The sequence below is a fragment of the Prionailurus viverrinus genome, chromosome B3 (genome assembly GCF_022837055.1).
Source record: "Prionailurus viverrinus isolate Anna chromosome B3, UM_Priviv_1.0, whole genome shotgun sequence".
Taxonomy (NCBI): domain Eukaryota; kingdom Metazoa; phylum Chordata; class Mammalia; order Carnivora; family Felidae; genus Prionailurus; species Prionailurus viverrinus.
Genome location: NC_062566.1, coordinates 96,069,956 through 96,094,655, shown reverse-complemented (window position 1 = coordinate 96,094,655; position 24,700 = coordinate 96,069,956). Strand labels below are relative to the sequence as shown.

Genomic DNA, 24,700 nt, shown 5'->3' with positions numbered 1-24,700 from the left:
AATTTTCAGTCATAACAAAGTAAAAGCAGCATGGGAAAGAATTAGTTTCATTATTATTAAGTTTTAGAACCATAATTAAGAGATCAAATCACAAATTCTAAATATTAAAATATTTTATACCTACCATGGGAAAATAACGTATTATATTTTCAACTGGATTATCTGCAATATCCAAGACTAAATATCTGAAAATAGAATATTTTGTGATAAGCACACATTCAGATAAAATTCTATGTATAAAAAAATTTACAAAATTTCTTGGCAACCAAGAAAATAATGCAAAACAACTTTCAAAGTGTCATATGCCCAAGAACTGGGTCATAGATTTTATATTGCTTAAATACATACATAGCATTTTTAAATGCTTCAGCCTTAAATAACAAGTTAATATTTCTCTGATATTTTATAGTATAAAAAATCTATCTGGTTAAAACTGTAAAATCCCAAGAAGGAAGAAACTTTCCTCTATATCAGAGTGGACCTAGAATATAAAGACAAAAAGTGTCTGTATTCCTTATTGTTATTCTTCTATTTCTACTAACTTCTCCATGGACTAGAAGATTCTTCTCTGAGTGGCCCTGTGACCACTCCTCACAACCCTATATAGGACGATTCAGAGTAAGCCCAAAGTCTCAAAGAGAGGAAGGTAATCAAAATAGAAGTCTGATGGAGCCAGAATGATGGGAGTCAAATATCCATTGCTTGAACTAACCTTCAGTAGAGAAAAAAAAAAAAAAAAAAAAAAAAAAATCAACCAGGAGACCACCTGTCCTACAATTTTACACTTTGGAAAACACTGAAAATAAGGTATTACTCATATGCTAGGCTTATTTTATTTTGTGAAAAACTTCCATTTCTAACCTGCCCAAGACTACTTGCTTATTAATACATCTATAGTAATTAAGATACAAAATTAATTTTTAAAGTCAATATTGCCTTAAAAATTACAGTTCTTTAGCAATCATTTAGGTGGTTAACAACTTCAGTAAATTCAGGGTTTATCACAGAGAACCCAAAACTCAGTATCCAAGGATAATCCAATGTAAAAACCAAAAGGATTCTGACAATGGCTGTCTCCTCAAGTGATTTTGTAGACTGAACTGTTACATAAAACACAGCTTCATAGAAAAAAAAAGTTAATTCAGCATCAATCCAACATGTTTTATTACACACCATTTTGAGTGTCAAAAACTATAAGCCAATATTCTAAATCTAAGGAGAAAGAATTCTTCCATTAGGATAAAATAGCTGCACACAGGACATTTTGGTACTAAAAACAAAAACACAAATTAGAGGGGCGCCTGGGTGGCGCAGTCGGTTAAGCGTCCGACTTCAGCCAGGTCACGATCTCGCGGTCCGTGAGTCCGAGCCCCGCGTCAGGCTCTGGGCTGATGGCTCAGAGCCTGGAGCCTGTTTCCGATTCTGTGTCTCCCTCTCTCTCTGCCCCTCCCCCGTTCATGCTCTGTCTCTTTCTGTCCCAAAAATAAATAAACGTTGAAAAAAAAAAAAAATTAAAAAAAAAAACACAAATTAGAAATGTATAGGATGGCATTTTAAAATATCACACTGTAATTTTCTTTAATATATGTAAGTCTATATGTGTGTATGCATAATACACATATGTATGATAGAGTAAGATTTACAAGGAACATGCCAAAATGTTAACTAAAGTGTTTTCTCTGGGTTGTGGAATTGTGGATGATTTTATATTTTTCTTAGTGTCATTCTGTATTTTCCATAGTATCTATAAAGAAGAAGGATTTCTTTCACAATTAGAAAAAAAAAATTCAATCTATTTTATTTTAGAATAGAACATCTCTTTGTTAAAATAAGTTTTTAGGGGCACCTGAGTGGCTCAGTCAGCTAAGCATCTGACTTCGGCTTAGGTCATGATCTTGCTGCTCATGAGTTCAAGCCCGGCTTCGGGCTCTGTGCTGACAGCTTGGAGCCTGGAGCCTGCTTCAGAATCTGTGTCTCCCTCTCTTGCCCCTCCCCAACTCATGCTGTCTCTCGCTGTCTCTCTCTCTCTCTCACACACACACACACACACACACACACACACACACACACACAAATGAACATTAAAATTCTTATACATTTAAAAAATTTATAAACTTTCAAAAAGTTTTTATTAACTGAAAAATATGTACACATGGTAAAAAATTCTAACAATATAAAAATATTTGCAATAAAAAAGTAGGCCCTTCTACCAGACTCTAAATTTCTCTTCTCAGAAGCAACCACTGTCAAATTTCTGGTTGGTCTAGAAATTTCCCATGCATATACAAGAACCTATGTCTAATGTATGTATTTTTAAACACATTGAGAGTATATATACACTTGGTTGTACACCTTACTTTTTTAATAAATCTTAATGATTATTCCGTATCAACACAGAAATATTTCATTCTTTTTCATGGTTATAGGATTCTATTGTACATTCACACCATATATATATTTTAATTTTTTAATGTTTATTTTTGAGAGAGCGTACACACAAGTGGGGGAGGGGCAGAGAGTGAGAGGGACCTAGAATATGAAGAAGGCTTCAGGCTCTGAGCTGTCAGCACAGAGCTGGATGTGGGGCTCAAACTCACAGAGTGCAAGATCATGACCTGAGCCAAAGCTGGACGCTCAACTGACTGAGCCACCCAGGCACCCCTACACAATATATTTCAGAATGTCCTGTACTGATGGAAAATCAGGTTGCTTTCATTTTTACAATCAATCAATCAGAGAATTACAACAATATGTTTTTATATAGATACACAGTATCTCTAGAATATTTGAGTTAATAGTAGCTGCCTCCCAAGAGAGAAGCTGGAGCTTGGGTTTAGAGGAGAAAAGAGACATACTTTATTTACACACCTTTTTTGCACCCTTTTTTATACCACTGTAATATATAGATTTATTTTTAAAATAAAGTTAAAATAAAACTAAAAACCATTAGATGCTCAACCACACTCATTAGAAGATAAACGAGAAAGGCAAATTAGAACTACGTGAGACATCATTTTTACTCTAGAAAATTGGGAAAAATTACAACTGTTTTACAATTTGTCTTAGAGATACCAAGGAAATAGTCTCTTCTCATTCACTTCATAGTGGGAATGTAAACTGATACAACTCATTGAGGGGCAATTTGCAACATCAATTAAAATTTTAAATGCTCATATTCTTTGATGCAATAATTCCACTTCTACACTTTATCCAACTGATATATTCACACATGAATTAAATGAAATGCATGGGAATACCTGCTATATTAGCAAACTGGAAACAATCTAAATACCCAACAACAGGAGACAGACTGAATAAATTTTAGTATAGCTATTCAATGGATTACTATGAAACTTTAAAAAACCAGTGCAGCTCTCTAAGTAATAATATGAAGCAATCTCTAAAAGTAAATTTAAAAAAAAAAATCTTTAAGCCAGTGTAAAAAATAAAAGTTTATCTGTAGGACTGTTTGTATATACAACATAATCCTGGAAGGATACTCAAAGAGTAACAGTGAATGCTTCTAGAGGGGAACTGACTATCTAAGGGATAAGGATAGGGAAACTTTTCAGTATACTGTACATGCTTTTGAATCTTTAAAATTCTGCATTATATGATTTAGTTACTTATTTAAGAATTTAAAGAAGTTTATTTTTTAAATGATATACCTATATGAGCATTCTTATAAAACAGATATGTACAGAAGTCTGCTATAATAAAATTAACTTGAAATAAAAATACATGTTTGCTACCCATAACATTTTAATACATCATAACCATAATTCTTACCTAAATAATTGTTGAAAGTTTGGTTTAACAAAGTTTGCTTCAATATTTTGTCTTATGCATATTATATGGGTTATTCCATATTTCTGTAGAATAGGTAGCTATAAAAAGAGAGGGACAAGGGAGAGAAATAGTTTAAAATACAAAACATCACCTTGCTGTAACATAGGTGTTTGAAATACACAGGACTGAACATTAAAATTACATAGCCACATCCGAGCTTTAGGCACAGGGTATTAAAGCTAATTTTACAATAATTTACCTGAAGTGATAGGTAAAATATTTCAATGATTTAAGATTAATATATACTACATATGCTCAAAAGGCTAATAAGATTATTTTACATCCATAATTTTAGGGCTTGTTGAGACCTTAAAGATCATTTATTTGGTAAACAATACTATATAGTGGTTAAAGGCTTTGTAGTCATGAGAATCCCAACCTCTATCTTCCAGCTCTGCTAATGACCTGAGCTCTGTGGTTCGGTACTAACCTTTCCACTGAGTGGTTAGATGAATTACATAAGATAATATATGTAAGGAATTTGGCACAGTGCCTGGGGCACATGGCAAGCGTTCAGTAAATGGTAATTACATATACTGACTACAAACTTTATTCTTTAGAAGGGACTGCTAAGACATAAACAATTATTGAACATCACTGACATAGTTAATTGGAATACCAGGGCCCAAATCTCCCTGCCTCTCTCAGTACACTTTTTCTGATACAAGCCAGAATTAACTTATACAGTTCACAGACTAAAGTTTCAGTTTAAAAATTTTTCTCAAGTTAACTGGCAACTCCAAATGATATTATATTCTGTGGTGTCTTTTGGCTATACATTTAAAGCAATTTAATGTGACATTTAAAGCAATTTAATATATTAAATATATTAACATTTAATATAAGATGTTATATACATATACTATATGTGACGTAATACATATGTGTTATTTTAATAGAATGTAAATTCCAAGAGAACTATGATTTTGTTCACAGATTCATATTAAGTATGTATAACAGTGCCTTGAAAATATTAACTGTTCAACAACTATATGTTTGTTAAATATATTTAACAAATCATGCTGGCATGAGGAATCAGAATTCATAATTTTGAGTTTTCTATGAAACTTTTCAGCTTACGCTCATATATTTAATTCCCACTTTCTGCATTAAATAGTCCAGAACAATAATACTAATAATCCATCAGAGAAGTCAAAGAATAATTTATATTTGTTATGGACTGAATGTTTGTATCTCCCTAAAATCTGTATGTTGAAGTCCTAACTTCCAAGTTGGTATTAGGAGATAGGGCCTTTGGAAGGTAATCAGAGATTTAGATGAGGTCATGTGGGTAAAGCCCACATGATGGAATTAGTGCCCTGAAAAAAGGAACAGCCATCAGGACTTTGTCTCTCTGCCATGTAAAGATACAGCAAGAATGCAGCCATCTGCAAGCTAGGAAGAGGGCCCTTACCAAAACCTAACCATGTTGGCACCCTGATTTCAGATTTCCCAGCCACTTCAACCCCAAGAAATAAATGTCTGATGTTTAAGCCATTGGTCTATAGTATTTTATTACAGCAGCCTGAGCTAAGAAAATATGGCTTTCAAAAGTTTAAAATGTTAATTTTTGCAGCAAATGTTCAGATGTCTGGCATATATTAGATAGAGTTTAATTATCTTTGTATTTCCTGAGTGTACCCTGAGTTAAAAGAAGGGAGGTAAACACTTGGTAGGATTAATATTTAATCAATGTTCCATATTCACATTTACTAAACTGTCAAAATGTATTCAATATCCATTCTTTATACTTGATCTGTGATATATAAAGATACTTTATTTAATGTGAGAAATCACAGGAAGATATATATAACTATGGATAAAAATCTGCTTTAACACAAATCTTGAAGGCACATTAAACTATTACTAAGTATGGGGCGCCTGGGTGGCGCAGTCGGTTAAGCGTCCGACTTCAGCCAGGTCACGATCTCGCGGTCCGTGAGTTCGAGCCCCGCATCAGGCTCTGGGCTGATGGCTCGGAGCCTGGAGCCTGTTTCCGATTCTGTGTCTCCCTCTCTCTCTGCCCCTCCCCCGTTCATGCTCTGTCTCTCTCTGTCCCAAAAATAAATAAATGTTGAAAAAAAAAAATTTAAACTATTACTAAGTAAAAAAAAAAAAAAAACTTAACAAAATAGGACCCAAATGTAATAGCATACAGAATACTTTTACTTTCCAAAGGATTTTCATTTATATAAAGCAAATTATGACTTACTCATACCTACAAACTACAGAAAAAATTGTATAAAAAGGAACAGTTCACTACTGACAAAGAGCCTAAATTTGTCCCTTTTCAAAAAAATTTTTTTAACATTTATTTATTTTTGAACAAAAAATATTTTGAAATATTTTTAACATTTATTTATTCATACTCATATTTTGAGTATGAGCAGGAGAGGGGCAGAGAGAGAGGGAGACACAGATTTGAAGCAGGCGCTAGGCTCCGAGCTGTCAGCACAGAACCTGATGCTCAGGGGCTCAAACTCACAAACCGCGAGATCATGACCTGAGCCGAAGTCAGACTTAACTGACTGAGCCAGCCAGGAGCCCCAGTTTGTCCCTTTTATTAAAACTGTATTTGAATGTAATAAAAGATAAGCTTAACTAAACGAGTATTAGAAAGGGAGTTTATTCCCTAAGATTTATCTCTGTTATTATTTGTTGTTGTTACATATTTTTAGGATGATGGTATGAAAAGGAAGACAAGCTGTTCTATGGTGATTCAGAATGAGAAATAATCAAATTTCGCCATAGAAACTTTTCCTCAGTCTAATAATTAGACCATGATGAAGGCGATGGTAAAGAGGTTTTGAGGAAATCTATAAACAAATAATTTAATGTGACAAATACTATAATAGATATATTTATAAAATGCTGTGGGAATACAAAAAGTAATCTAACAATTTTTGTGAATACTACATTATTTGGCTTTTGTTTGTCTTAAGTAAATCAGTTAAGTCTATAGTTAACTACTCTATCCTTTCCTTAGTACTTTTTTTTTTTTTAAGCAACACTGTGCCTTTCCAACCCAGCTGTAGACCATCAAAACTAGGTTTACTCTTACTGAAACCCTTCCAGTTTCAAAGAAATGACTCTAACTCTAAAAAAACTCCCAATCAAAGGGCAACTGGGTGGCTCAGTTGGTTAAGCGTCCAACTTCAGCTCAGGTCATGATCTCATGGTTTGTGGGTTTGACATCCTGCATTGTACTCTGTGCTGACAGCTGGAGCCTGGAGCCTGCTTCCGATTCTGTGTCTCCCTTTCTCCCTGCCCCTACCCTGCTCATCCTTTATCTCTATCAAAAATAAACTAACATTAAAAAACAAAACAAAACAAAAAAAAAACCGCCCAGCCACCCAAAATTCATAAATACATTAAATTAAATCATTAGATTTAAAAATTCTACAGTTTTGCGGGCGCCTGGGTGGCTAAGTCGGTTGAGCATCCTACTTTTGATTTCAGCTCAGGTCATGACCCCAAGGTCATGGGATTGAGCCCTGCATCGGGCTGTGCACTGAGCGTGGAGCCTGCTTGAGATTCTCTCTCTCTCCCCAACTCTCACACTCTCTCTCCAAAATGAAACAAAAAGAAAAAAGAAAAAAAAAATTCTACAAATTTTTTTTTTACAAAACTTACCATAGGTAGAGTAGGTATCATACACAAGAATAGTGACTTCAAAATAAGGTATCAGGGAAAACATTTGTGATACACTGTTTCACATTATAACTCAAAGCAAATTAGTAGCACTGTCATAATTCCTAAGACTGAATCCCCTAGTAAGTGGCAAATTGCTACATATATTAAAATGAATCTAAAAAAAATCAATAAATAAAAATTAAAAAAAAAAGAAAGAAAGAATCTACCATGTTAAATGTGTAACTAAAGAAATCCATTTCAGTTTGACTATATAGGAGACAAGAGACATATGTGTGGTATAATACTTTACAACCTGGAGCATCCAGGTCTCTAAAGTTTGGAAAAACAGAAATAAGATTTTACCAATTAAAACACGTGCATACACATGCACATATACACACATTTACCCTTGATAAGGAAAGATTAACCAAAATGTTAAATACACTTATTTTGGGCTTTAATTCTATCTCACTGTTCAGAGATATGATTAGCAATGATAGATACCTAATCTTTTAGAGGGTAAATAAAGGTCAATTATCAATTGGTAAATCTTTCAAACACATGGATTCATTAAAAAACTGATTTATAAAAGCTCATTTGTGATTTATGATGAAATATTTGAGAATCACTGGTACAGTAAAATTTGGAAAGAGGCAGGTACTCCAGAGTGACATGCAATATTTGTGGACCTTCTCTCTTACAACTAAAAAAATTTATTCCAAAAAAGCTGGTTAATAAAGTCTCTTGACGAACTTAATCTAAAATTCATACCTTGCTTTTCATGGCAGAAGAATATGGGCCTAAAAACAATCCAGGTAAAATTTCCTAGAAAAAAAAAATTGAGATATTTACCATCAACAATTTAAATATACACAAACTATGTACCACATAAGTGGACTTGTGGAGTTTTCATAGTTGTTATAATAATTTATTAAAAAGCTTGCTTGGGGCGCCTGGGTGGCGCAGTCGGTTAAGCGTCCGACATCAGCCAGGTCACGATCTCGCGGTCCGTGAGTTCGAGCCCCGCGTCGGGCTCTGGGCTGACTGCTCAGAGCCTGGAGCCTGTTTCCGATTCTGTGTCTCCCTCTCTCTCTGCCCCTCCCCCGTTCATGCTCTGTCTCTCTCTGTCCCAAAAATAAATAAATGTTGAAAAAAAAAAAATTTAAAAAAAAAAGCTTGCTATCTAGGGGCGCCTGGGTGGCTCAGTCAGTTGAGCGTCCGACTTCAGCTCAGGTCATGATCTCACGGTCCGTGAGTTCGAGCCCCGCGTCGGGCTCTGTGCTGACAGCTCAGAGCCTGAAAACTGCTTCAGATTCTGTGTCTCCCTCTCTGTCTCCTCCTCCCCCCTCACACTCTGTCTCTGAAAAATGAATAAACCATAAAAAAAAAAAAATTTAAAAAAAAAAAAAAAGTTTGCTATCTAGGGAATATTCCCTAGCCACACTGAGCAAAGACTGGGAAGAGCAATGCAGATTTGCTTTATATATCAAATGAAACATTTAAAGTTTAAATACAGTTCTGAAAAGTCAGATATTTGAACTTCCACAGTGCTTTTTATAAGCAGTTTGGATAAAATTAGCATATTGTATGACTGGCTTTTAGATTAATTAAAACATCTCTTATTTTACTTATATTCTCTGCTCTAGTCTAGAAATAAAGTAGACATAAAGAAAAATTACCCCTTTGGAATTACACAAAACCTTATTCAGCCAAATCAAAAGTAGCACAAGATACAAGAAGATTAGAACTGTTTCCTTCAGTTAATAAAAGTATTCTTGCAAAGTTTAAAAAAGACCAGTATCAATTGCTTGCCTATTGACAGTTTCAGCAATTTAAATACTTTCCAAATGCTAGATTAAAATTTTTCTATGTGAATTCAATATAGAAAGATTTTAGTTGACCTATACCATAGCCTAGATAATAATACAGTATAATTCTGTAGTTCTGTTCTATGAAACATCATAATTATTTTTGTATAGGTCTGATTTCTCCTATCAGCTTCTTGTGGGCACAAATTACATTTTACTCACCTTTGCATTTCCCATAGCACCAAGTAAATGCCTCATAGGTACTAAGATATTTTTTAAAAGAGAATTTTCACTAATAGAGAAAGGAAACATATTTTTAAAAGTCAAGGTATTTCTAGGAACAGGAGACACTGCTTGATTCTGGGGCTAGCAGAGTGACTGTAAGTAAGAAATGCAAGAGAAAAACAAACTGCTATGAAGGTTAGCTATCACTTTATTATTCCACATTTGGAGTATTCAAATCAATCTTCTGGAGGACTTCATTATGGAAGTTGTGTCTGGAAATCAGACACAAAGAGGAACAATTACTCAAGAGTGATTTGCTTTATGGTCAAATCTTATAGACTTGTCTAAACTAGCCAAACACAGAAAGCAAACTGTTTTCAACAGAAATATAAATATTGTATCCAATTTTTCAGATTAGGAAAAACAGTGACTCAGCACATATATATACATATATGTATGTATGTATGTATGTATGTATGTATATAGTAGAATCATGGTAATATATATATGTATATTTACATTTATATGTATATTTTTATATGTATATACATACATATATGTATGTATATGTGTGTGTATATATATATATATATGACATACTTAAGCATGCAAATATATATATTACCATGATTCTACTATAAGGAAGAAAGGCAACAATTCATTTCCCATTTTTTAATGTTAACCTTTAAATATGTTGATTTCTTAAATACTCAATGAGGAACCTACAGATCATGAGCCAACAGGTCTTAAATCCTTTGTGAAATCAGTTATTTGATGATAATAATAATATGGACTGGCCTGAATAAACAAAAAGGTTATCTTACCTGCATCTCTCGTCTCATAGGGTAGGTCCATTCCTTTAAATAGAAAGAAAACCCAAGAATAAAAATAAATAACATTATGAAAAGTTTAAGATCTGACACACAAGTGTATGGATTAAAAAAAAAATACATTATACTTAAAGAATATTCTATGAATAGATTCAATTGGCTTCACAAACACCTAAAAATTTAAGTGCAAGACACAATGATTAAGGTATTCTTTAGGTAACTGGGCTTCCAAAATTATGATTATGTTACTTCATACAACGGATAGAATAGCTCATTAACTAAAAGAACGGATATTCCAGAAATTTCTCCCAAAAACTGATCCACCAAGTCAGAAATGTCAAATAGCTTTTTGTCATTCAGTTAACTCTAATCAATTGACAGTAGATAGCTAAAACACTGTCAGCAAAGACTCTGGAAGAAGAGTACTCTGATCAATTGAGCAGTATCTGCAATGGACTCAAAGAGTGTTAAGTAATAGGTATTTGCCATCCCTGATCTAAACCTCTAGATGCTTATCAAACAGGCTTTCTCATACATTACTTTATCTTAAGATTCTTTCAGTTCAATTCCTTTTAAATATACATTTCATGGAAGTAAAGAATTCATCCTGTTTTTTGGAATGCAGATCAATATAAACAAGTTGGAAAATAATGCAAAATGCCAATGGCAAAAGACAGAAAACATTTTAAAAGTTGGGACAAGAAAAAAGCAATTCCAGTGAACTGATATGATAAAGAATCAAATCCTCATTTGTAAATGGACTGCATTCCAAGTTTCTAACCTGACTGCTTAAAACTCAAAATTATAAATAGAAATGAGCTTCCTAAAGTTAAAACTGGAAAAGCTTTAAAAAAAAAACAAAACACAACTTTTATTTTCAGATGAAAGGGATCAAAGGGTATAAGCTTCCAGTTATAAAATAAGTTATGGAGTTGAAAAGTACAGCATAGGGAAGATAGTCAATAATTTGGAATAACTTTGTATGGTGACAGAAGTTAACTACATGTATCAATGTGAGCACTGCGTAATGTACAGAACTGTCTAGGGGTCCCTTGCTGGCTCAGTTGGTAGCGTATGAGACTCTTGATCAGGGGGCTGTAAATTTAAGCCCCACACTGAGTGTAGAGATTACTTAAAAATACAGAAATGTCCAATCACAATGTAATACACCTGAAACTAATATAATGCTATGTCAAATATACTTCATTTAAACATTCATTTAAACAGATAAAACCTTTTTCATTTTTAAATAATTTTAGGACTACAGAAAAGTTAAAAATAGTGCAAGGAATTCCCCTTACCCTTCGCCTAGATCTTCTAAATTAGACAAGTATTTTTAACACATAAGGTAGAAATATTATATACCTGTAATGGAATTCCATCTTAGCTAGGATGCAATGGGGAATTACCCCTATCAGAGGGCTGGCAAGCTATCAGCAGATGGGAGGAGGGGGAAGAGGGAAAAGCAAGGAAAGCAGGAAAGAATGTGGTGTTTTGCAGAACAAGCAGCTATGGCTAGGTGTTCCACCAGAGTTACCTTCTTGCATGAGCCAGTTTGACCCAGTTTGGAGCTTTTGACCTATGTAGAAGTGCCCTGAGTTGCCCTTAAAGTTACCTTTAGCTCATTATAAGACTAAGATCTCCTATGGGCAAGGTTCTCCAACCATTTTTTGAACATACAATGTATGCACTAGTATGTTGACATACTTAAGCATGCAAAGTTGAACCCAAGAGCCTAGGTAACAAAATATATGTAAGTTCCTTAATGTATCAAGCGTCCTGGCTCTGTTTCTTAGCACACTGAACAAAAGCTTCATGCATGAACCCCAAGGGGAGACAGTGCTTTGAGAGCCATTTCCCTGTCTCCTCACCTGCGACAAGTAATAAAAACTCTTTGCTTTCAACACTTCCTTGGGTTGTGTTCAATTTAATGTACCCCAAGCAGCAAACTTCTTGAGTCTGGCTACGGAAAAGACAGAATAGTACTCCTGCAATGACAACCAGCATTTTTTTTTTTTTTTTAATAAAGAAGAGAAACTAAGTATTTTTTGTTTTACATGTTGAAAATGGATCTTGGCAATGTAGCAGAAATAGGCTATAAACCTGAGAAGCCATATCCTGAGAGGATCTACTGATCTTTCATGGCCTTATTATCTTTGTTCTTTTAAAATGGGAGTATAAAAGAACACAGAATGAAGTGTTAAAATGCCCAAATATGAACGTAGAGCTCAATGAATTTTTACAAGCAATATATCCATGTAATCACCATCCAGATCAAGATTTCTGTCATCCCAGGAAGTTCCCTCCTTTCTCTTCTCAGTCAAAACCCTCTCTTTCAGAGGTGACCACTGACTTCTATCAATATAGATTAGTTTTAGCTATTCTTGAACCAAATATAAATGGAATCACAACAGTACTATTTTATGTCTGGCTTCTTTCACTCAGCCTAATGCCTGTGAGATTTATCCATGTTGCATGTTAGTAGTTTGGTCCTTTTTATTGCTGTGCAGTATACTATTGTATGAATATTCCACAATTTACTCGTTATCCTGTTGGTGGAGATTTAAGTAGCTTCAGGGTTTGGGCAAATAAGAATAAAGGTGCTATGAAAATTATTTTATGTTCCCCTTGATACACACATGCATTTCTTTCTCTTGGATATAAAAGTAACAATGGAGGAGCACCTGGCTGGCTCAGTCAGAAGAACATGCGACTCTTGATCTTGGCGTTGTGAGTTCAAGCTCCACATTGGGTGTATAGATTACTTTAAAAAAAAAAAGTAGCAATGGAATTACTAGGTCACAGAGTAGGCCTACTTTTGGCTTTACTAGACACTATCAAAAGTTTTCCAAAACCAATTTACACTCTCACCAGCAACATATGGGAGTTCTATCTGTTCCACATCCTCACCATGGCCTTAATTTAAATGACACTGTACATGTGAGACATAAGACAAAGCCTAGGACCTGATCAAGAGGGAAGTCAGATCAACACCAAAAAGCAACACTCTCAGTGGATAAACTCTCTCAGTAAATGAGAAACACTCAAAAGGCAACACTCTCAGTGAATGATAAACTGGGGAGGTTGGCAGGGAGGGTGGGGGATGACTCACTTCATCCCCAGAAAATGAGTACCTTTGCCTTCCTGAGCTTTGGCTCTGAGTAGAATGTGGTAGTAGTGGTGGCCACAACCTGGCCTTTGCTCAACTTTGGCATTAGAATTCAATTATTTTTGTTAGGTCAAGTGAAAATTGAATGTCAAGTGGTCCTGGGTAGATCATGTCCATGGGTTCTTGGAAAAAACAAATGCATTTTCTCTCTGGAGAAGCATACCCTAAACCTAGATCAGAAATAATTCACAGAGATGAATTCCAATGAGCTCACAATTAAGAATCAAATTTTAAGAGGAGGAAAATACTGGTTTAAGTGGCAGACTTCGGCTCAGGTCATAGCTCAGGGTTTACGGATTTGAGCCCCACGTGGGGCTCTGTGCTAACAGCTCAGAGCCTGGAGCCTACTTTGGATTCTGTCCCCTCTCTGCCACTCCCCCACTCGTGCTCTGTCCCTCTCTCCCTCAAAAATAAAAATAAAACATTAAATAAATAAATAAATAAAATCAGTGGATAGACTAAACAGTAGACAAAGAGAGAACTTGTGTACTGGAAAATAGAATTGAAAAAATGATCTAAATTCAGTGTTGGAAAATATGATCAGTTAACAGACTTATTAAGATTGAATTAAGAAGTCTAACTTCCATAAAATCTAAGTTCCAGAAGGGAGAGAAAATAAAGGAGAGATAATATTACACAAGATATTAATAAGAATTTTCCAAAACTGGTTAAAGACACCACACCCCAGAAATAAGTAGCTCAACAATTCCCAAGCAAGATAAAGGAAAGAAATACAAAGTTAAATAGAGCACACCACACATAAAGAGAAGAAATTCTTTTTCCACACTAAAAGCAAAGAGAGAAATGGAAAAGAACAGAGTCCAAAAGACCTTCATATATGCACTCAATTTTCCTGAAAGATAACAAGGCATTTCAATGTAGAAAAAAAAAAAATCTTTCAACAAATGGTGTTGGAACAATTAGACAAATATCTAGAAAATAAAATAAATCTTGATCTTGACCCCTCATCACCCCCCACTCTAAACCCTCCTCACATACAAACATCTTGTCTTCACTGTTGTATGTATTCCTAACATTTGATGACGGTGCCTGGCACACAGTAGGCACTCAATACATATTCGTTGAATAAATGGGGGAAAAAAAGGTGTATGTGTATAAATATATATAAATGCAAAAATGATAAAACTTCTAGGAGAAAACAATACCTTTGCAACCTTGGGAAAAGCAAAGATGTCTTAAAGAGGGCACAAAAGGTACTAAGCATAAAGGAAAAAAATTTTGATAAATTCGCTTTCATGAAAATTAAAAACTTCTGCTCAATGAAATACACTGCTAACAGAACAAAAAAGCAAGCCACAAACTGAAAGAAAATATTTGTAATTTATATACCCAACAAAAGACGTATATCCAAAATACATAAATATGCATCAACAATAAAGTGACAACCCAATTTTTTAAATGGGAAAAGAACTAACAGACATCCCACCATGGAAGGTATATAAATGGCCAACAGCACATGCAAAGGTGCTCAACATCACGGGTCATTAGGGAAATTCAAATTAAAAACACAAGGTACCACTACATAACCACTAATGGCTAAAGTTAAAAACACAACACCAAATGTTAGTGATGATGTGGAGCAACTAGGAGTCTCAACATTGCTAACTGGAGTGTAAAATGAAATGATAAACATACAGCTACCCTATATAATCTAGCAATTCCACTCCTAGGATTTAACAGAGAAATAAAAACGTATGTCCACAAAAAGACTTACACAAGACTATTTAAAGCACCTTTATTCATCAACTCCAAAAAAACCCAAATGTCTACTGTATATTCATACAATGAAATAATATTCAGCAATAAAAAATCTACTACTACCCATAAGTACAACATAGGTGAATTTCAAACATATTATGTTAAATTTAAAAAGCCATGGGCGCCTGAGTGGCGCAGTCGGTTAAGCATCCGACTTCAGCCAGGTCACGATCTCGCGGTCCGTGAGTTTGAGCCCCGCGTCAGGCTCTGGGCTGATGGCTCAGAGCCTGGAGCCTGTTTCCGATTCTGTGTCTCCCTCTCTCTCTGGCCCTCCCCCGTTCATGCTCTGTCTCTCTCTGTCCCAAAAATAAATAAACGTTGAAAAAAAAAAAAAAAAGCCATAAACAAAACAGTCCACTTTACATGATTCTATTTAAAGTTCAAGAACAGATAAAACTAAACTATGGTTACAGAAATCATATTATTCAATGCCTATTGTGGAGCAGGGTAGGGATTGCCTGGAAATGAACATGAAATAACTTTCTACACTAATAGAACTGGTATATATCTTGATAAGAGTAGGATTACACTGGTGTATATATTTAATAAAAATTACTGAATTGTGGACTTAATATTTGTGCATTACACTCAGTATAAATTTTTACTCCTACTTAAGAAAAGAGAGCATGCAACAAAACCAAGATATTAAATACAAAAGAAAGACAATTAGACTGTCCTTGACTTCTCAACTGCAAGAATAAGACTGAAGAATAATGCATTCAAAGTAGTGAAATAAATAATGGCGAACCTAGAATACATGGTCAGAAAATCATCTTTCAAGAACAAGAGTGAGATATAAGATTGATTCCATTCAAACAAAAACAGAGAGTTTACTACCAGTAGACTCCTATTAAAGGAACTTCCAAAACATATTTTTGAAATGGTATTGTTTTCTCTATCTTTCATTTCTACTTTAGGTACAGAGCCTAAGTAACTGAGTTAAAGCAGTCTGACTCCAGAAAAACTGACACCCAACAGCCTCTCAATGTAAGAAGGAACTATATAGCAAACAGTAATCAAACAAATATTGACTACATAAAATGGTTATATTATTAAAATAGGGATTAACAGAAATAAAGTATATAATTTCCAAGCCAAGAGAGGGGGAAATGTAATCAATTTGTACATTGAACACATGAATGTTCATGTGCTTCTTTAACTTACCAATACGTTATAACCTTTTATATTTAAAAGTTTTTAAAGAACTTAGGCCAAAGACTGTCATTTTCATCATGGTACCCCTAACACTGAGCATAGTGCCTGCCACAGAATAAGTACATGACAGGCATTTTGGAGATATATGGCACTAGATTCTATGGATCTTTCTTTTTTCCCCTTTCTTAAAAAAAAGAAAAAAGATTCTTGATTAGTCTGACAGCCTTATCTTCCTGAAGAAACCTGTCAGAGCTGCCAGAAAGAAGAAAAGTGATTAAAGAAATGTGTACTTTTGAGTTTACCTCAAATGAAATCTCTAAAAATTATGCATGAAAAAAGAAAAACAGGAGAACATATTCCAGGGAATATCTGGCAATAAATATGTCAGAAGGCACTCAAAGACACAGGATAAATGTGCTTCCTTCTAGAATATATCAATTTTACCAAGAAATTTTTTTTTTGGAGAAAAAGTGTCTTCACTGGCCATTACTTTAAAATATTTTTATACTAAAACGAACATGACCATATGGGACAGAGTGCAAAATTTACCTGAAGTTTTAAGTGAATCAAGAGGCTTCAAAGAAATTTTGAACTTCCAAAAAGGTTGTATACAATGGAACACGTATGCTATATTTATATAAGGAAGACATTACAGGAGTAAAAAACAAGTTGTATAGCAGGAGAGAATGAAAAATTATTCCTATACACCTAACAAATAAGCACATAGCCTACTTTTGTGACCATCAGACTTGCTGTAATAGGTATGGATCCTTTGAAAATCTAAAAGGCTTTCTCTCACAGAAGATGTCTTTAACTATTCCTAGTGTTAGCATTAGATTTTGATCTCAAGCGCCTATCGTCTTTGTTTACCTAGTCCTGATTATTACTCTGCAAAACAAATCTTAATCCTGCCTTGTCTACCAATTCTGCCTATGCCTCTAGCATACTAGACCAAGATTTTAAGTCATTCATGCTCACTGTCTTGTTCTACCAGACATCCATCTGTCTGAACATGTTTCTAACAACCATATCTTATATTACAACCAAACCTATATTACACTCAATCTTAATCTCAGCCTGCCCACACTGCTGCTAAAATCCATCTTTTAGATATGCCAGTAGTAATAGGGCAAATTCCCAATGATCTATTATGAATTACTACTATAGTTAATTAGTAGAATTGGTTTCCCAAATACAGATGATTAGTCAAGCAGTCCAACTATATTTTTCAAACCAAAGCAACCCAGCTAAACCAAAATACCCCTAATTGTGATATATATCATGCTTCTGGTGAAAATTAATTCACAAGTGAAAATCCTTCAATCATCAATATGACCTAGAAGGTACGGCATATTAAAACATCTTTCAGGTTCTCTCCTTCCTTCTCATACAAATGCAGTTACATGAGCTATACAATTGCATTGATGGGATAGAAATTGAACTTTGGGAATAGGAAATGTTATAAAAATGTTCAAAGATCAATAAGTAAGTAAATAAACTCAGCAAAGGATACAGACTGTAACCATTAGATAAAATAAAAACTTAATTCTTATCAGCACATGTATCAGGCTGGCTAAAACCTAGAACATTTACAAATACCAAACAAGGGCACCTGGGTGGCTCAGCCGGTTAAGCGTCCAACTTTGGCTCAGGTCACGATCTCACGGTTTGTGGGTTCGAGCCCTGCGTCGGGCTCTGTACTAACAACTCAGAGCCTGGAATCTGCTTTGGATTCTGTGTCTCCCTCTCTCTCTGCCCCTCCCCCACTCACACTCTGTCTCTCTTTCTCTCTAAAATAAATATTTTTAAAAATCTTTAAAAATACCAAAATAGATTGGGGCGCCTGGGTGGCTCAGTCGGTTAAGCATCCAACTTCAGCTCAGGTCACAATCTCACAGTCTGTGAGTTTGAGCCCCGCGTCAGGCTCTGTGCTGACAGCTCAGAGCCTGGAGCCTGCTTCAGATTCTGTGTCTCCTTCTCTCTCTGCCCCTCCCCTGCTCATGCTCGGTCTCTCTCTGTCTCAAAAATAAATAAAAACATTAAAAAAAAATACCAAAATAGATTATAAATGCAGGTGCACTCATAAATAAATAAACAAATAAATAAATATTGAAGGGATAGAGAGAGGTAGAAGGGCATTCAAGTAAGATGATTTTAAGTCAGTTACTCATAAACCTAGCTCCCATTAGAATTATCTAGTTCCATCTCAGATCAGTTAAATCAGAGAAGGTGATGATAGGGCCCAGGAATGGCTATTTTTTAAAAGCCCCTTGAGTAATTCTACTCTATAGTCAGGTTTAAACAGCAACATTCTAAATTTAAACGATCTTCAGTCAGAAATATTAAGCAATTCCTATTTTTTATTCTGTACTATGGGAGTCAAAAGAGAAAACAGAGTAACATTTAAGTTGCCAAATTGCAACTGAAATAAATAACACTTTCTATCTGAAAAGAAAACAATTATTGAATTATAAAACCAACAGCCCTAACTATGCAACTAATTTATTTAAAAATTGGTAGTGTGGGGTGCCTGGGTGGCTCAGTCGGTTGAGCGTCCGACTTTGGCTCAGGTCATGATCTCATGGTTTGTGGGTTCGAGCCCCGCGTCGGGCTCTGGGCTGATGGCTCAGAGCCTGGAGCCTGCTTCCAATTCTGTGTCTCCTTCTCTCTCTGCCCCTCCTCCACTTGTGCTCTATCTCTCAAAAATAAATAAATGTAAAACAAATTTTTTTTAATTTAAAAATTGGTAGTGTAAGCTGCTCTCTTCTTCACATCTAAAAAAAAACCTACTGTAATCTTGTCACAAGACTCTACTATCAAAACCAACCAAGATTCTTATATTAATTCAACATTTGTTAAGCTTATGGTATATACCAGACACTGTGATAAGTGCAAGAAACAGTGGGGACTAAGGCAAGAACATTTTGGTGAATAAACTCCCTTAGGAAACTTTCAGTCTATATGGAGAATAGACAGTAAGGAAAACCATCAGTATGATATCTGTTACAAGGAAGGTATAAAAATACCAAGTGCTACCGAGAATTGTGTACCTGCAGGATTAAACTACTGGGGGTGGGGGCTGTGAACAGGAGGAGTTGGCAAAATCAGGGAACGTCTTTCTGAAAAAATGTTACCTAAATTGAGATCTAATCGAAGAGCAAATAGTTAATTAGGTGAGGGCAAGTATAGTGTTGGCAGCCAGAGCAGGGGATAATAGCAAATGTAAAGGTCCTGGAGTGGGGGTGGGGCCTAAAACATCCCAAGAACTGAGAGAAGATGAACATGGCTAGGGCAAACAGAGAAGGGAACAAGAGGAAGAGTAGCTCATTATAAGGTTAGAAAGGTAGGCAGGGGGCACTTGGATGGCTCAGCAGGTTAAGCTCCCAGCTCAGGTTGTGTTCTCACAGTTCTTGAGATTGAGCCCCACATAGGGCTCTGCACTGATAGCACAGAGCCTGCTTGAATTCTTTTTCTCCCTCGCTCTCTGGAGCCTGCTTGGGATTCTTTCTCTCTTCCTCGCTGCTCTCTGCCCTTCCCTCACTGGTGCTCTCTCTCAAAATAAATAAACAAACTCAAAAAAAAAAAAAAAAAAAAAAGGGCAGACGCCAGATCATACACAACCTTGCAGATGTTAATTAAGGGTTGGGCACCTGGGTGGCTCAGTCAGTTAAGCCTCCGACTTCAGCTCAGGTCATGATCTCACAGTTCCTGAGTTCAAGCCCCACATTGGGCTCTCTACTGTCAGCGTGGAGCCCACTTTGGATCTTCTGCCCCCCCTCTTTCTCTGCCCCTTCCCTTCTGGTGCTCTCTCTAAAATAAATAAACATTAAAAACAATTTTTTTTTTAAGTTAAGGGTTTGAACTTCATCCTCAAAACAATGGGAAATCACAGCCAAGTTGTAAACAAAGGAGTGACAATCTGTTTCCAAATCAATCTGAACACAGCTAAATTTTTGCTAGAATTGTCCTAAAAGAATGCCCTGACCAGTGTTTCAAGAAACAAGGAAGTAATATTCTTACAGAGATGATAGGATCATCAAGCTGTCATGGCTTGATCACATCAATCATTAAGTGCATGCATAAAAATCTCTCTACTTGAATTCCATGTTTACTAAAGCAACATTTGGTCTGTAATTTAGGTTTCAATGAAATGCTTCCTAGGTGGAGGAACACTCTTATTGGCTGGTCATCATAACTACATAAGACCATTTGATACTTTACATATTTCATGGCAAATTACAAAATTAACACTGCTTTATTAGTTTATCATGAGTAACTATATGCCCTATTTAATGGTTATTTCTAGTTCTGTCTGCCCAGAAAGAACCTTCCATCCCCTGTGGAAATGCCCCTATGATTTTGGTGGGAGGGCTACCAATGACAAACTTCACTCCCCTGGCCACAAGTGGGTATATTCTAGGTCATACACTGGGCTCCTCATTGTATTTTCTCCATTCTGGCTATAGGGACTAAGCCAAAGGATGGGCACATGACCTAGGTTAGGCCAATCCTCTAGACTTCAAATACTGAGGCTTAGACATATTGTTGTTCTTCAATGTGTAAGCTCGGTAAGGGTATGACCTTGAACAGCTGATAGTCAAAGTCCGTATCTGCGGAGAAGCCAGAGTAAAGGCAGAAATGCTGAAAGTAGAGACAAGCACTGATAAGGGGCCGAGGCAGTTCTGATGCATCATAATACTGTCTAGGAAGTCCCTGAGACCAGCTGCATCCCCACCTTTCTGGATTTAACTACTGTTTCTTTTTGCTTCAGCTAGTCTGAGCTGGTTTTTGCCACTTGCAACCAAAAGGAAACAAACATCCAATGCTATGTAAAAAGGAATGAACTGGCTTTCAGTAAATAACATTTGCATCATTATCTACTGGGCTTTAAGCATTGCTTCTGTCCTTACACAGGAAAGAAAGCTATATTCCCAGTAAGACTTTATCATTTTTACAGGGATAAGGCATATTATATACACAATAAAAGATTAAGTTCAAGTCTGCAAACATTTTAAATTAGAATTTTTAAGATTAGAGCAGGGAAAAATTGAGGTGTATTAAAAACAACGAATTAGGAACCAAGAGACCAAGGTTCTCAACTGTGTCTTATGCTACTGTTACCTTGGCATATCACTTATTCTCAGTAAACTACACTCTCTTCACCTGAAAAGAGAGAATGTTCTACATTATTTCTAAGGTTGCTTTCAGGATGAAATCACTGAATCATTTTTAAGGACAAAAAGCATATTCCTCATGCACATTATTCCATATTAATTAAACAAATAAAAAAGTGTAAATTCATTTTTGACTAACCTAAATTCAACTTTTTTTTTTCCTATTTAAGAGACTACTCTTAAAATATGAATTTCTGAAAGACTACTACCACAAGCAAAGGATCCCTCCAAATGTGAACCCCAAATGAAGATACTCAAAAAAAATGAATATTTGGTATAAACTGAATGGTTTCTTAAAAAGTTTTACTCTCCAATTATTTTTAAGATATTTACACCTAGAAATTTTAATTTCTATCTTGATCCTACTAGGGCATAACTGAGTATCCTTGTCTTTTTTGCTAATTTAGTCTTCAGAAAATTCTAATTTAGTAGTCTGCAACATCACAAAGTATTTTAAACTAGCAATAGATGGCGAAAAAACTCAATACAAACGTTGGTCAAAGAAGATATAAGGTGGAGTAAAAAGAAGCCCAAATCAGAAATCAGGAGGACAGTTTAAAAACAATTTCATTCTCAGTAACAACTCCCCTCCCAAGGGCAAGTTTCATGATTGAAGTTTTTAGATTGAAATGAGCTAGCTTTGTGACATTTTATTCTGCGGGTCACGGCTTTCCCTCAAAAATACCAAAAAACAAAACAAAACAACTACTTTGGAAAACTTTTTGAAGGCGCACTCCGAAAGCTCAGGCCCCAGGTCTATCTCACATGTGGGACCATGTGTCCCACATGCGAATGACACCAAATATATCTCTCAAACTGAAATTTAAAACATTACCCTCGTACTGCCTTGGCAATAAAAAGGGGAACCTTACTCAAAGTCAGTCCTCAACGCCGAGCCTGGGGGAGAAAGGACTAATTTTGCCCTTCCCATTTAATTAAGCAGAATAGACCCAGCAGCCCCTCCGCCGGGGTCTCAGGAGGGTCAAAGGAATTCGGTGAGTGACGCTTCTCCCCAAGGTCCCAGGACGTTCTCAGGAGGCAACAGGGCTCCTGTGGAGCTTGGGGACTTCGACGGTTGGGGCCTGGGGTCGCCCCGCGGCCGAAGAGCCGCACGGGAAGGCCTGTGCGTGGCAGTCACTGGACAAACTCACCTCGGCGTCTTCTTTGCACTGCGGGAGCGAGGGGAACTCCAGCTTCACGTCCTCCATGGTCCGGGCCCCGAGGCTTGTGGGCGGGGTGGGAGAGGGAGTTTTATCCGGCCCGCCCGACCCTCGGGCTGCCAGTGACAGAGATAGGGAGGAGGGCGGGTGGGCCAGAGGGCTGACGGGCGGGCAGCGGGCTTACAACTAACACACGCAGACTAAAGGGTCCCAGCGACTCCGGCGGCGACGGCGGCGACAGCGGGGAAGAGGAGGGTTGGGCGGCTCATACCCCGCCGCCATGCTGCTGCCGTCTCCCTCCCCCTGAGTCTCCGCGCCCCTCAGGCCGCACAGGCTCTGGCACTAGCAAGAGCCCTACAACCGTCTCCCCTCCTTTCCCCCCTCCCCACCCCTCGCTATCCCAGCCAATCCCAGCCCACGCTTGCCTTCGGCCCGCCCCCCGCGGCCGCCAGGTGTCAGCGCGCCGCTGCCCCGCCCCTTCGCCAGAGCGCAGACGCGGGGGGCGGGGCCTCGGAGGAGCAACGGCCGAAGCTCACCGCCCGAAGCTCACCGGGTGTGGAGGAGGTGGGGCTGCGGCAGGAGTGGGCCACGATTGAAGGTCCTGGGAAAGGCAGTAGGACCATCCGCACCAGCTCTAACCTTTCCCAGAGAGGACTCAAATCTGTAGTTTAAGAACCGGCAAACATCCTAGCCACCAGAGACTGGCATCCGAAAGGAAAACTGTATTTTCTCCCCTCAGAATCCTGCGCAATCTGTGGTGGTTATAACCGAAAGAGTAATAAATGAAGAGTTCATCTTAAAACTGTGTTATGCTACACAGAAAATGAAACACCCTTGGTTTTTAAGCAAATTGAAATGGTGGACTTTCAAGAATACTTGGGACTATGACAAAATCTCAAGAAACAAAGGCATATAGAAAATCCTAAGGAATAGAAACAACCGATAGCTCACTCAGTAAATTACACATCCTACTGAAGGTCTCTCCCTTTAATGCTAAGTTTATGTTGAAATATTAATTATAATTATATGTAATATAAATATATTAAAATACATGGCTTTCATCTTAAAAAGGAGTTTGAGTCTGTTAATACTATATTGTTAATAGAAGTGAGGTATATACTTTCTCTGGGCCTAGGGAGATACTGTTCTCCATTTAATTTAAACACGAGGAATATCAAACTTAGAAGCGGAAGAATCCATACTTAAACTTTCAAGATTTTTAAACCAAACTGATTCTTATAACCAAAAAATAAACCAAAGTAAAAAGGCAAGAAAGTCATTAAATTGCAAATTACAATGAATAAGGTTAAAAGAATCACATATTTGACCTACACGCCCTTGACATACTATTATTTTTATATTGTCATATTTATGAAACACACTACCAACATATATAGAACCATTCAATAACTTGAGTATTAGAAGGCTAGTTTGAGTGCTCCATTTTCTCTATCACTATGTAAACTATTCTCTACCTTTTAAAGTTATAAAAAGACATACAATACTCTGCAAGTAACTTTTAATTTGAAAAATGATTGTATAATTATCCAAGTCATATATCACACATTCTTTAGTGTTTATGAAAAGTGAAGTCAAGTTGTTTTTGTTTAAACAGCACCTTTAATAAGATAATCGCAGGTGACACCAACAATTTCCTATTTTAATCTGTTAAAGCTTTAAGTCCACATGATAGAAGAATTGTGTGTAGGTAACAGAACTTCAGCTTTGAACATTTCTGACATCAACATCCCCTACATCAAACACTCTTAGCTTAGTATCCATAGATACCTACGGAGCCAATGAGTGAGTTTGGGAAATAATAAATCTCCTTAAATTTTAGTGTATGCAAAATTGTGTGTATGTACATCTGACTTTTTCTGGGAAGAGGGTCCACACCTTAATATTCTGAAAAGGGAAC

General features: G+C 36.4%; 1 protein-coding gene across 3 annotated transcripts in view; it reads right to left on the bottom strand.

Annotated features, from left to right (window-relative positions):
• The window catches only part of STYX (serine/threonine/tyrosine interacting protein), a 38,173-nt gene extending 15,029 nt beyond the window's left edge, over positions 1-23,144 (bottom strand). For 2 of the 3 annotated variants that reach the window (XM_047863903.1, XM_047863905.1), the window contains exons 1-5: positions 22,774-23,144; positions 10,340-10,372; positions 8,254-8,307; positions 3,790-3,887; positions 125-185 (exon numbers count right to left, since the gene is read on the bottom strand). In XM_047863903.1, the coding sequence (XP_047719859.1) occupies positions 125-185; positions 3,790-3,887; positions 8,254-8,307; positions 10,340-10,372; positions 22,774-22,830 (303 nt within the window). In that variant the 5' untranslated portion in view covers positions 22,831-23,144. The remainder of the gene's footprint in view (positions 1-124; positions 186-3,789; positions 3,888-8,253; positions 8,308-10,339; positions 10,373-22,773) is intronic. The other variant, XM_047863904.1, reaches the window with a different exon arrangement.
• Positions 23,145-24,700: the final 1,556 nt, after the last annotated feature.